Below are 13,672 nucleotides of genomic sequence, written 5' to 3'. Positions count from 1 at the left end.
ACCAATGTATTTGTGAATGTTTGCCTGTTTTATATTGTTTAATAAGAGCACTTGTATCTATTACATATAGTGTCAAAAGCTCCTTTTCTTTTCCTTTTCTTTTCATATAACATTTTGACAAATATTATTACATCAAGGCATTATTTTACTTACCAATGTCATGCAATAGAATAAGAGGTAAAATATGCTATCTATGGACAGAAGAAAATAGTTTTATGGTGATACGGAGTTTAGAATAACGTCATAAAATGTGAATGGAGTGAAATAAAAATGTGGATAAAATATTACTCTGGGCCTTGCTTCTGTGTACCATGATTGCTTTTCTGGGTTTTTTTTCCTCATTACCACTGTTTCAGCTTTGAATTAATAATTTTTAGCTCTTCTTAGATCAAGTGAAAGAAACTAATGACAAATTTTGTCTGAGATACATTGTAGCTACTTATAAGAGAATACATAAAAATTCTCAGTTATCTTAGAATTTATCAAAGAATATGCAATAAAGTATAGAGCTTGTAATTTGCTATTTAATTGTGCACATACCAGATATGGACAATTATATTTATTTGTTTAACAGTTGATCTTTTTCTGTCATCCAGTATCAACAGAAAATAACCCAACCTGTATTGTTTTCTATACCTGTAATAATAACTAATAATCTTGTAATTAGTAATCCCATCACTGTATGTAAAAAATGAAAGCTAAAAATGGTAACATTTTTTGCTACATTACAGTGTTTGATACTACACAAAAGTTTTAAAATAGTATGGAGTCAGTCACCCAGTAAGAAAAAGTCATGATGCTTTTCTACAGTATGAAAAACCATGATTAACATTTTCACTTTTTTAATCTCCTCTTTACAATTGAAAGAGAACAAGTTTTATCTCAGAAGCAAACTAAAACGGAAGCTTAGGTTTCAATACAGAAAAATACTTAAGCATGAGCTTAAGGGAAATAAAGTGGATGTAGGCATGTGTTTAAGTGTTGCTGATTGAGAACCTCTAACAAACACACTACAATAACAGATTATGTTCTAAAATGAAAAAAATTATACCAAAAGAACGGCATAGCTTTAAACTATTTCACACACATATTAACACAACTGGATTGCCTGGAATCTTATTTATTTACAGTATAGCTTCTATTACTAAAGTTGATATCTTGAAATCACAGTACTGCTTAGCAGTCCCACATATAATGGGGACCAGCTTTCTCAATAACTTCTCACACTACATAATTTTCTTGATAACTGACTTCTGGTTTAGAAGATCACTGTTTTCTCAATAAAATGGTATGTAGAATACTACAGGGAAAAGATAACACAGTTGAAAAACACCCAGAAAGTGTTTTGGGTGTTTTGAGACCTGTCAGTTCATATTCTTATAAAATGCACCTGACTACAGAGTCAGCAGTCCTGTTTGGAAATTAATTTCTGTATAATTAATTAATATTAAGCTACAATTAAACTATTTCACAAACAATAACTCTAACTCCTGTATTGTTTTTCAAGATAAAAGACAATTGATGTGTAGCGAATATCAAGAACACGCTCCTTCAGTCATTTAAGACCAGATTTTTTGTATATTAAAAAATGAATTTCTCTAGAATATTAGTGTTTTAAAATCTTACCTGTCTGCCTGATTACAAAGAAGTCAAGCCTGAGATGCTGTAGACTATGAATAAAGTAAAAATCATGTGCTCATCCCTTGTCTTCCCAATTAAATTATATAGCTACTATTGTGTTCCATGAAATGTGAGCTCACCTGCTTATGCAAGTCTGGTGATTTTGACAATTTCATGAAGGTCAAATGGGGTTTAAAAGCTCTGTTTTCTCCTGCCAAGATGCCCTTTTCTTGAAATATCTTCTTCATGGTCTCTGGAGAAGGAGAAATGCAGAGGCACTAAGATACTGAATACTGAAGATACTGAAAATGTGCTTTCAACAGTAATTCGAGTCACGTCCACTCCATGTAAAAAACAAAGATAATCAATAGGAAGGGTAAAAGTGGTTTCTAGTTCTTTCCAAAGTTACATATTTTTACATATCAGAATAATCTGATATTTGGAGCTGCCAGAGGTACACGCTTGGCTTCACTAAAAAAATCAGCAATCTATTTTTAAAAAATCAATATCCATTCTAAAATCTGGTCCTCCCACCATAATAGCAACTTTGTATTAATCTTGTTCAGAGATTACTATAATTTAAGTAGTTCCTAATGTCACAAGTACTGCTACTGCTAATGGAATTTGCTATATTTGAAAAGCTATTTTCTATCATATTCTGTGCTCCTTAATCAAATAATATTTGATAATAATATAATCATTCCCATTTCAGGTGAAAGATATTGTTTAACAACTAGAGAATTTTGCCTCAAACTTGAAGGGCAAAGCTTGAAACTGGATCAAACATGCTGAAGTAAGAGCTCTCTTTGTTTGTAGCTCTCTCTGTTGCCGTTCAGACTTATTGGTAAAGGAGAAGGTGTAGTTCAACACACAGACAAGACTAGAACTTTTTTCTCTTTCATGGCATTTTTTCTACAGCTAAGGAGGAAAGCAATGTCAATATGCCACCTAATGTATCCTCCTCCAACCCGTGTACCCAGAGCAATGTAACAGTGAACTTTTTGGAAATACAATTAACACAATTTAAATTCGGGACAAGATGAAGTCTACTATAATAATCTTGTATAGTAATCTTGTACTCTGCTAGACTGGATACTATCTAAAGCTAGTCACCTTGCTTGAAAGCCATGCAAACCAGGTGGAACTATGCGTATTTATACGTATATATATCTCTTTTGTGGTGCTGACTTCAGCGGGACTATTCACAGGATGTAGAGTTAAACAGGTTTATTAGTTTGTTGAAGAAACAGGTAGTTGTGTTATTATAGATAGATTTATAGACGTTAGGGCTGTAAGGGACCTCCTGAGATCATCAGGTCCAGCCCGCTGCCCCAGGGGCAGGAAGTTAGCCGGGGTCCAATCACCCCAGCAAGATAAGCATCCAAGCATTTTTTTAAAGTATCCAGAGTAGATGGTTGCATCACTTCTGGTGAGGAGTCTATTCCATACACTGGAGTCTCAGACAGCAAAGAAGTTTTTTCTTATGCCCAGTCTAAAATGGCCTTCCAGCAGTTTGTTACTGTTTGACCTTGTCTTCCCTTGGGGTGCCCTGGTGAACAGATATTCTCCCAGTTCCTGATGTAGACCTTTTATATACTTACAGGCCGCCCTGAGCTTTCGCTTCTCCAGGCTCGAGTCCCATGCCTCTCAGCCTCTCCTCATAAGGTCTGCTCTCTTGACCTCTAGTCATGTTCGTGGCTCTCCTCTGGACTCTACGCTAATGCACAGTAAACATCACTAAATAACCATGCACCAGCACTAATGCTCAGTAACTTTAGGTACTGTGCAGTTAGTTAGTCCTTTATTAAGGAAGTAGTAAACTAAGTGCTCAGTATCTAAGGTGCATTAATGAATGTGTAGACACACCCACTTAGGTATTAATCCTATACTTGTTTCTGTGACCATCAAGGGTGCCCTAGTGGTAGAAATGATGTAAACAGGAATTCAGGATAGATTTGCATCTGATTAACTAAATTAGATATGTTTAAGTAACTAGGAATGAAAAAGATTCCCATGAGGTGTACACTGACCTATTCTAGGAGCACAAGGTCACTAAGTATGAAAAAGACTGGGTAAGATTTGGTAGTCTCAAGAATTTGGGGTGCAGTTTCTTCGAACCCCCTGTACGTATCTTCTTGAAACTTGGCACGCTTTATGCCCTCAGAAGAGGCTACCACTTCTGCAAGTTTTATCCAAATCTGGCCAGAAATGACAAAGTTATAGCCTGTTTCAACCTTCCCCATTATAGCCTATGGGTAAAACATTGAAACAGAGTCAAAACAGCGAAACATTTTGACTTGCCTCATTTTGTTTCGAGGCTGTTTCAACCATACCTGTTTCATTTTGAGTTTGCTGTTTCAACCTCGAAACAGGTCAAAACAGCGTCAAAACAAAACTCGTGGCGAATTTTCGCACAGCCCTAGTGTAAATAGCCTGCCAGGCCTTTGTAGTGAAAAATAAATGTTACTCCATATTTCCTCCCCACTATATTTTTAACGTGATTCTCACAGTATTTGTGTAAACTACTCTTTAATTAAGTGCAAGAACAGACTGTTTTATCATCTGATGTATTACTCAGAAACAGAACATTTCTAAGGGAAATCTATAGTAATAACTTGGGATTTGAAAGACCCAGGGTTAAATCTCTGCTCTACCAGAGATTTCTTTTGTGACATTGATCTGTGGGTCCTATGTGTAAGGCTGAGATAGACTCAAACAAGGACACTAAGCATTTACTTTTCACCTTATCCTGTCTGCGTCTTGGCTCTCAATTATAAAATGGGGATATCAGCACTTCCCAATGCTCTACCACAAGGGTTGTCAACTTGGGGTATGTGTGGGTGGGTGGTGATGGAGCGCTGCCACCCACTACCCCACACCATGCCACGGTCTCCCAGGAGCGGGGGCAGGGACAAGGGCAGCGTCTCCCCTTTGCGGACCACACAGGTGCCTCCCAGCCAGCTGGACCTGGGGTGGGGTTGAAGCTTGCATGTGGCAGTAGCCACAACCACCTACCACCCCGCACTGTTGCTGCTTTGCGTCTGGCTGTGCGCCATCCCCCCCTGCACTCCACATCCAGCTGCCGGGGGTAAATTTATTTTAAAATGTTGAAAACCCCTGCTCTATCTCACAGGGGTGCTGTGCAAGGGTGTCGGATGCCCTGGTAACTAGAAACCATATGCAGAGAACTGTGCACCAGAACTTGGAACTTTCCCCACTTTTGTATATGGGATTTGTTATATAATATTTTACACAGGAAATCCTCATTCTCCCTTTCCATGGAACCAAACAGCCTTAAACAAAAATGGATCTTCTCTAGTTCTCCTGTACGGAAGTCACAAACTGTGGAGAGTTCCTGCAGGAAAGCTCTCTATCTCCTGAAAAATGTAGAGTTGTGTTTTGTGAAGGCATTCTCCACAGCAGCACTGAAGAGGAAATTTGGATGGAGCAGGTGAAAATGGACATAGATTTAGGTCAGAAAATCTAAGACTTTGCAGACACATTGATCAAAGGGCCCCACAGAAATAAAGCACAGAAGCTGCTAATATTACTTAGTCTTTATCACATTCAGATTTGGTTTAAATCTGCATTTTCTTTTACCTGTCTCCTTTATCCATTTATGAAAACTGTGAGACATATGTATTCTTTGGTGTAATTGTTACCATAAAGGGCACTTTTACATGTGCTCAGGTGGGAAAGGGAGTGCTTTAATTAAAATGATGTACTTCCAGCTGCACCCAAATCAGGCCCTATAATAGCTGGAACAGCCTGCCATCAGAGGTGGTTCAAGCACCTACATTGAACACCTTCTAGAGAAATTTGGATGCTTATCTTGCTGGGATCCTATGACCCCAGCTGACTTCCTGCCCTTTGGGCAGGGGGCTGGACTCGATCTTCCGAGGTCCCTTCCAGCCCTAAGATCTATGAAATCTGTGAAGTGAGGGTCATCTTCAGTCTGGCTCATGAGGCAAGAGCTCTTAGGTCTAGAGGATGCTGGACAGTTCCTGGAGTAGCCACTGGAGGCTTCAGTGGATTATGACTATGATGTCTGGAAAGAACTAAAGGAGATGGTGGAGAAGTGACCCTGGCAAGACCAAATGACATTAGAGATAACCAGAGCAAAACTATGGATGTAAAGCCTTGGAGAATTAAAGTAGGAAGTGGATCTAGAGGTTATATGCACTGAGCTATGTGTATAATGTGGCTTTAGTGTCTAGCCTCCTAGTTGACTCAGTTGAACACTGAACCCAGGAATGAAGAATAAACCGGGGTACCCCTACCTTAACCCCACCTGGTGCAAAAGGCTATTGGTAAGGAAAAAACTGTGTCCTGGGGCATTTCAGTCTTTAGGAAGTAGGCTAGTGAGAAGTTAAATTCTGGAAAAGAGTGGAAGTAGGGGGAGCAGCTATGCATTATTACTCAGTTACAGACCAGTCTTGGTAAAGGGAAGAACCCTGCTGTCAAGCTATTTCAACATCTACAGGATCTCACCGTCACACTACCTGAAAGATAAGTCAGTGTATTCAAGAAGTAAGGTATGGAGTAGCTAAAGTGGCGAAGGGATAGAGCATTTAACATCAGCACTTAGCACTAACCATTGGAGCACTTAGCCTATAATGCTGCAGAGGGCTACAGATACCTGATTGTGTGAAGGGACCAGGTCAAGAAAAAAAAAAGATAAGGCATCAAATAAATGGGCTATATTTGTTATAGGGACTGAGACCATGAAACAGGCAGATATATGAACTGATTTAAATATATTGTTTTTTCTGCTGTTTTGTGGCATTTTAGCTAATTATATAGAGGAGATAGCAATATCTTGCTTGTATTTCAGGAACAAAACTGCTTTTATATCAAATATGTTTCCATTAAAAACAAAGGATCACATTTATGTCTGATATATTTCTACTTCTCTTAAGAGTTAAATTAAAGATTTATTTTAGAATGCTAAAAGCAAGTGATGTGAAGCTAATATTAGTGTTGGCACGGCAGCCTGACATGAAATTAAACATCAGCATCCCTACTAAGATTTCTATTCATTAAGATAATAGAATATAGCATATATGTTTATTAAGAGGTGCAAGCAAAATGGACATAATGCATTCAGTTAGAGATGCTCCTGATTGAGTTTCATAGCATGTTATTGTTTGTCTCATTTAAAATGCCAGATATTTGTAAATATGCTTATTCTTTTTCTCTTTTAATCTGCAAGGAAACATATTTGAAGACTTATAGCTTGGCAGGAATGCAAAGCTCTGTACGTCTGTCTACGCAAATGTTAGCAAACATCAAAAACAGAAGACTAAAAATAAATATTGCTAGTACTGCAAATGTAGGTGTATACATACAACAACACGACAATTGATCATTCTATTCTTTGGTTTCAGTCATTCTCTAGTCAGCTTATTCTGTGATGTTGGTAGGCAAATAATTTGCTGAATAAGGAAGTGCTATACTTATTTTAAAAATATGCATTGCTTTGTAAAAAAATCATCTTCTGATCTCCTGATGCTTTGTGTGCGGTGTGAATTGAATGGTTTGTGTGTTTGGTTTTTTTCATCCTTAATAAGAATAACCCTTTGTTGTTAAGGCGAGGGCTACCAGATACACAAACAACTCTGCACCAGCCTGTGATGCCTTGACTCTGTCACTGTATTGTTTTATTTGTCTGCTTAATGCTAATTTCTACCACCCTAATTATGAGGAAGTATTTGTAAGCAAGTTATGTACAAATGTAACCCTATGTTTAGGCAGAGGCCCAGTGAGTCTAGCGGAGGAAGGTCTCTCAAGCAAACACGTCCTGTTTTCTTTGTTTTGTGGCAACTATTTTTCTTTCAGTTTTTGGTTTAATAAAAAGTTGTGCTGTGCCATATCTGCACAGCCCCCGCAGAATCTCTTCTATGCCTATATTGGATGCAGCAGTGATGTGCTGTAGAAATTAGGGCTGTGCAAAGCTTTGGTTGCTGATTTGATTTGGCGGAAATTTGGCCTGATTCGGTGGCTGAATCTCCAAATCTGAATCGAATCAGAAACCGTTTAATCTCTCTGAATTGAATTGGAACCCTCCTAATCAATTCGGAGAAATTCAGTGATTTGGACACAGACACAGCTTTAAATGTTTTTTCTACATACCTCTAGGTACCAGGCGGCTGGTGAATGCTGCAATGGTGGGGGGGGATGGAGCATCCCACAGGAGTGCAGGGGAGTCCCAAGTGTGCTCAGCAGCAGACCCAGAAGTAGACCAGAAGCACTGGGTCCATTGGGGAGCATGTGGGGGGCCCCCTGCACCTCCCTGGCATGGCAACTGGTGCATCCTGGATCTGGGGGGGGTACCTGGTGTCCCCCTGCAGCCAATCGCTGAACGGGGGGAGCGTGGATGGTCCCCCCAGCATGCTCCCTGGCAGACCTGGAAGTGGACCAGAAGTATTTCCAGTCCACTTCCAGGTTTGCCGCTGAGCATGCCAGGGGGGAGGGGGGCCTGCACTCCTGTGGGACACTCCATCCATCCCAGAATTGCAGCATTCACAAGCCATGCCTGGTACTTCGAGGTATGTAGAAAAAACATTTAAAGCTGTGTCTATGGCCAAATTTCTGATTCTCTGAATCAGCATTGAATCTTCAGATTCAGATTTGGCTGAATCGAATCAGGGACAGTGATCCAAATCAATGAATCAAATCAGTGTCCCTGATTTGGGCCAAATCCGAATTGAATAGGGCCCGTTTCGCACACCCCTACAAGAGACATCCTACTACCTCAGTAGAGGCAGTATTACAGGCTTGGGACCCCATATTTACTATAATTTGTTACTTGTATGTTGTACCTGCACTGTGCATGCATATTTATAATTCTACAAAGCAAGATTTCCTGTGCTAAAAGTATTATGTTTAAAGGAATGGAAAGGAGAAAGAAAAGCATATAAGAGGCTAAGGCATGAGTCTTAAAAGTAACTTTTTCCTATTTGTATTTTTTCAAAGTAATTCCTATTATGTTACATGCTGTCTTCTAACGGGTTTTGAAAAGGGGGATTAAAGAGGGAGAGGAAATTATGGTTGAGAGGTAAAGAAGGAAATTCCAAGTATAAGAGACAGCTTATGGAGGTATGTGAGAGGACACAAAGAGATGAAAAGCAATGATAAAGCAAAGTGTGTGTATGAAATAACCCACAAGCCCATCAGCAGGAAAAAGCTAGCCTGTGAAAGCCCTGAAAGTGAGAACTAGGGATATAAATTCAATTTTCAGAGATGTCTGAAAGCCAATGACTGGGGTAAAATCTCTGTTGCACTAATTTAGCACCTTTCATGTTTTCTCTTCTTATGTTGTGCCAAGCCAGTACAATTCAAGCTTGACCTTATTAGTTTCAAAATAATTGATGCTTTGGTATGTCAAAGTACAGTCTCAAAAAGTCAAGGTTATTTTTACCTCTTAATGACTTCCTGGTGGACACATTCGGACAGTTTTCATATGACCTTTCATTAAATTTGAATTCTTGTAAAATAACATTTTGTGCCTTATTTTCAGAATGTGTTGAATCCAGATAATATTCAGTAATTTTCTTACAAAAGACCAAGATGCATTTGTTAGACAATTGTACCTATATATCATATTTTAAAGCTAATCATGGAGGAAATCATTTTAAAAACAACTCTCTGGAAAGACTTCAAAAATAAAAGGGGTGGGGGAAATAGATCAATACAGAACAATTCATAGCATGATTTGTCACTAAACCACTGCATTAGAAATCTTGAATAGGAAAGACTGCCGTGTGCACTTTTTTCCTCTGGTGTCTTCTGTTTTCCTAGGATCAGGAGCACACAACTTTAAAATAATGTCAAATATTTTTTAAAAATTGTCTCCCTATTGAAAGATTTATGACTTGGAAGTATTAAATTTGCATCCCCTCCCCCACCCAGTTTCACAGGGATGAATCACATGGTACACTTGTTATTTTTTTTAATGTCATTTCAAAGAAACCCCACCATTCAAATCTATAATACTAGACCCTTAACCTTTTGATAGCTCCTGACCATATTTTAGCCAGGTATCACTGAACAGAAGCACTGGCTGGTGAAAACTGCTAAAACAGTTCCTTTACTTCTGTGGCTCAATAGCTTGCTTGCTGAGTTAGTAATAAACAGGTTGTGAGTTCTAAGCTTAGTATGCTCTTCAGAGTTTCTAGCAAATTAAGGGAAGTGATCATTCCTCTCTAGTGGAGGGGGCTGAGGCATGTGACATTTGAGGAGAGACAGGGAAGTAGGCTTATTTAGTCAGAAGACTGAGAGGGGATTTGATAGCAGCCTTTAACTACCTGAAGGGTGGTTACAAATAGGATGAAGCTAATCTGTGTCTCCAATTGCAGCAAGGGAGATTTAAGTTGGATAGTACAAAAAAACACTCTCACTAGAAGGGTGGTGAAACACTGTAACAGGTTACCTAGAGAGGTGGCAGAAGCTCTAATCTATCCTTGGAGGTTTTTAAGGCCCAACTTGACAAAGCACTAGCTGAAATGATCTAGCTGGGGATGGTCCTGCTTTAAACAGGGGGTTGGACTAGATGACCTCCTGAGGTCCCTTCCAACCCTCATTTTCTAGACAAGATTCAACAAGGACAAAGCCTTGCACTTGGGACAGAAAAACTGCATGCACAAATACAGGCTGGGGAATGACTAAGCTGCCATACTGCAGGTTACAATGGATCAAAAGCCAAATATAAACCAACAGTGTGCTCTTGTTTCAAAAAAAGCCAACAGCATCCCTGGTTGTGTTAACAGGAGTATTGCTTGTACATCAAGGGAAGTGATTCTTCTGCTCCGTTGGGCACTAGTGAAGCCTCACCTACAGCATTGCATCCATTTTTGGGCCCCTCACTTCAAGAAAGATGTGGACAGATTAGAAAGATCTGATTTCTGAGGAAAGGCTGAAAGAACTGGGGTTATATAGGCTGGGGTTATATAGGACAGGAGTCTGGGGGGAGAGGGATTTCATAAGTTTTGAAATACCTGAAGGGCAATTATAAAGAGAATAGTGATGGTGTATTCTCTGTGCCTAAAGAGGACAGAAAAAGACACAGTGGTCTCAACAGAAGAAGAAGAAATATAGTTAGAAATTAGGAGAAACTTTCTAACTATGAGTGATCAAACACTGGAACAGGCTACCTAGAGAAGTGATACAATCTCCATCCCTGAAAAATCTGAAGAGCAATGTAGACAGTTGGCTGGAAGGGTTTATTTAGTAAGGCACAATCCTGCCTTGGGCAGGGAGCTGCACTAGATGACCTCATGAGGTCCCTTCCAGCCTTCCTTTCCTATGATCCTAAACTAACGAATTTAGTGGCAAATATTTTTGTTTTTAATAATCCAACCACACACGCATATAATAACCTACTATGCTAGATGAGCTTTATAAATTAAAAATATGTTTGCATTTCAATCCTGAATTTGATTTGGAATGATTAAAAAAAATGTTAAACTGCTCCTTGTTGCCATTGTAGCCTACTTTCATTTCAGAAATAAAAGGACAGTTTGACTTAAAAGGAGGCTTGCAGTCTTTGACAAGGGATGGTTGAGTTATTAAGGAGCTATTGGGCCATTCATTACTCGTTGGTCAAGCAGACTGACAGTTGTAAGATGCACAACCACAGCCTTTAATAGGAAGTCTTCTCTAGAGTAATTGAAAAGCTGCCTCATGAAACAGGCCTTATTCTTGATATACCCACCCAACAAGCAGTAGCTTGTTTTGTCCGCTCTAAAATTCATAAAGCATTTTAGGCTTTATGAATTAGGCGTGGCAGAGGTCAACAAGCAATTTCTTGTTATTTTTCTCCCCTACTGTAAATTGTTTTTAGAGGGCTGGGGATTTCACCTTCATTGGCTGCGTCCAGATGCATATGGACGTTTGGTTCCCTGGGGACAACTAGTGGCAATGCAGCTTGTGATGCTGCTAGTTGTCCCCGGGGAACGCCTGTGCCATGCATAGTCTGGCATGCGGCAAGTCATTTTTCCTAGCTCCAGTAGCTAATGGGTTCCAATGCAGTGGAAGATGGAAATGAGAGAGAACATCTTGATGAAAGGAAACATATCATACAATAAATTAGCAGTAGTACAGATGTGTTTAGATGCCTTAAGCAGAATCAAGGGATCACTCCTAGGTGCTACAGAAATAGTGTTGATTTGTTTTGGGGTTTGGGGAGGGGCAGGGGTGTTGGTAAACAGTTATTAGGGAAAAAGCATTTGGATATTCTTGGTTTTTCCTTCTTCTTTGCTTTCTGAATGTAGTTTACTTACTCCTACTGTCTTTACTTCCTCTCTGCTAATATCTTCCAAAATCAAAGTTACAATCTTTTCTTGAGCAAGTCATGAACCACCTTCTCTACCCTTCTCTTTTCTGTCACCTTATGCTCGGCAGACCTCAGCCTCTTCAAAATTCTCTTCTTAGGCTTAACAGTCTGGGTGCTCTCTTCTCAGGATTTTCTTCCTCTCTAACTGCCCCTTCAGTGTCTCCATGAAGATTTCTCACAGCCCACAGCCAGTATCAGTTAAGGTTCATGACCCTAATGTAATACACCATAATAGTAGCACTGTACTGACAGTTCACAGATTCCCTTCCACACCTCTCTGTGCATGCCTGCATCCAGCTTGCTCTCTCACTCCTCTACACAGTTGGCCTTCCATCAGTTTGAAAATAACATTGTTAGCATGGAACCACTCTGTCCTCTTATACTCCACCCTCTTTCTCCTCCCTCATCCCATATACTTTGTTCATTAGCAACTGGGACATCCTCTCATAGACTTGCTTTTCTCTCATCTCTACTCCCCATCCTGCATCATCTTCTGTTTCGTAAGTTTACTTCCCTTTTTCTCCCCACCTCCCATATTCCTATCATCACTTGATTTAGGCCCTGGTCATTTTGCACTCTGTTTATTAACATCTTTTTTGGCATCCCAGTTTATTGTCCTATCACCAGCAGCAGTCTGACAGAAATAAATTGATGAAAATATCTGTTTTGGCTACTGCTCTGTTATAGCCAGTCTACAAGTTCCTAGAAATAATTCCCACATACCTCTATTTCATTTATTTCCATTTCCCTTCTCATCTGCAGTGCTGTTATCCCAGGCAATTAAACCAACTCATTTTTATTGTCCTATCTTGTAGTCCCATTACTCCTGGAACGCCAGACCCATCAGATCTTCAAATCTTTTTCAAACACATTACCTCCATGCTTAGTCTACCTCTAACAAAAGCATTAGTCCATATGTATGAGTCTTTAGAAAACACTTTCCCTTCCCACAAAATCGTATGACCAATATTACAAGCTGAACGTCACTACCTTTTGATACATCCTATTGCTGTCTTCCTCCTCCTTCCCTCTCGCCACTACAAGTTCCTTTTGTATTTGTGCATTATGTATGTATACTGTGGAGGTCTCTTGACTGTAAATGCTGTGGAAATAGCTGTGGCTCATTTCTACACTGGACTTAATTAGTCTTTTACAAATTAAAATTAAAAATTAAAAGTAAAATTAATTGGTATTGTTAGCGTTTACTGACTGTTCACATTCACAAAGGCCATGAAGCAGTTTATCACTGCTGTCAACCTTCACACACTGGAGGACCGAAATAAATGGCGGTGTTGTTTAGAACAAAGGTTAATTAGAAGCTATGTGGGGAAAACAGCACAGCATCAACTAGGGCTAGAGATTACAGGAATCCTAAATGAATGGATAAGGATAGATTTTGTCTTTAAGAGCTACACTTGAATGAACATAAATGAGATGTTAATAACAAGCAGATGTCTTGCCAAAAATGTGTTTTTTGTTGCTCACCAATGATACTGTATGTATTTGCTGATTTCCTTGATATTGATAAATCAAGCATTTCAGCCTATCAGGTTTGTTCACTTTCTGCAGAGTGCTTGCCTTGATGTAAACAATAGTTTAAATTAGCTTTCTTAATTTTCTAAGTAGTCATTTTATGCACTTTGTGGGTGCATCTACACAAGATGCTAAAACCACGGTAGACTAATTCTACTGCCCATTAACATGTCATGGCAAAAATGC

At 39.3% G+C, this 13,672-nt stretch overlaps 1 protein-coding gene across 6 annotated transcripts in view; it reads right to left on the bottom strand.

Moving 5' to 3' along the window:
* AKAP7 (A-kinase anchoring protein 7) overlaps positions 1-13,672 on the bottom strand; it is a 133,541-nt gene that overhangs the window by 74,444 nt on the left and 45,425 nt on the right. For all 6 annotated transcript variants that reach the window (XM_059713058.1, XM_059713066.1, XM_014611050.3 and 3 more), the window contains one exon: positions 1,761-1,873. In XM_059713058.1, the coding sequence (XP_059569041.1) occupies positions 1,761-1,873 (113 nt within the window). The remainder of the gene's footprint in view (positions 1-1,760; positions 1,874-13,672) is intronic.

The sequence above is a fragment of the Alligator mississippiensis genome, chromosome 1, assembly GCF_030867095.1.
Source record: "Alligator mississippiensis isolate rAllMis1 chromosome 1, rAllMis1, whole genome shotgun sequence".
NCBI classification, from domain to species: Eukaryota; Metazoa; Chordata; order Crocodylia; family Alligatoridae; genus Alligator; species Alligator mississippiensis.
The sequence above is the reverse complement of the archived record's forward strand: the minus strand, read 5'-3'. Positions and strand labels throughout refer to the sequence as shown.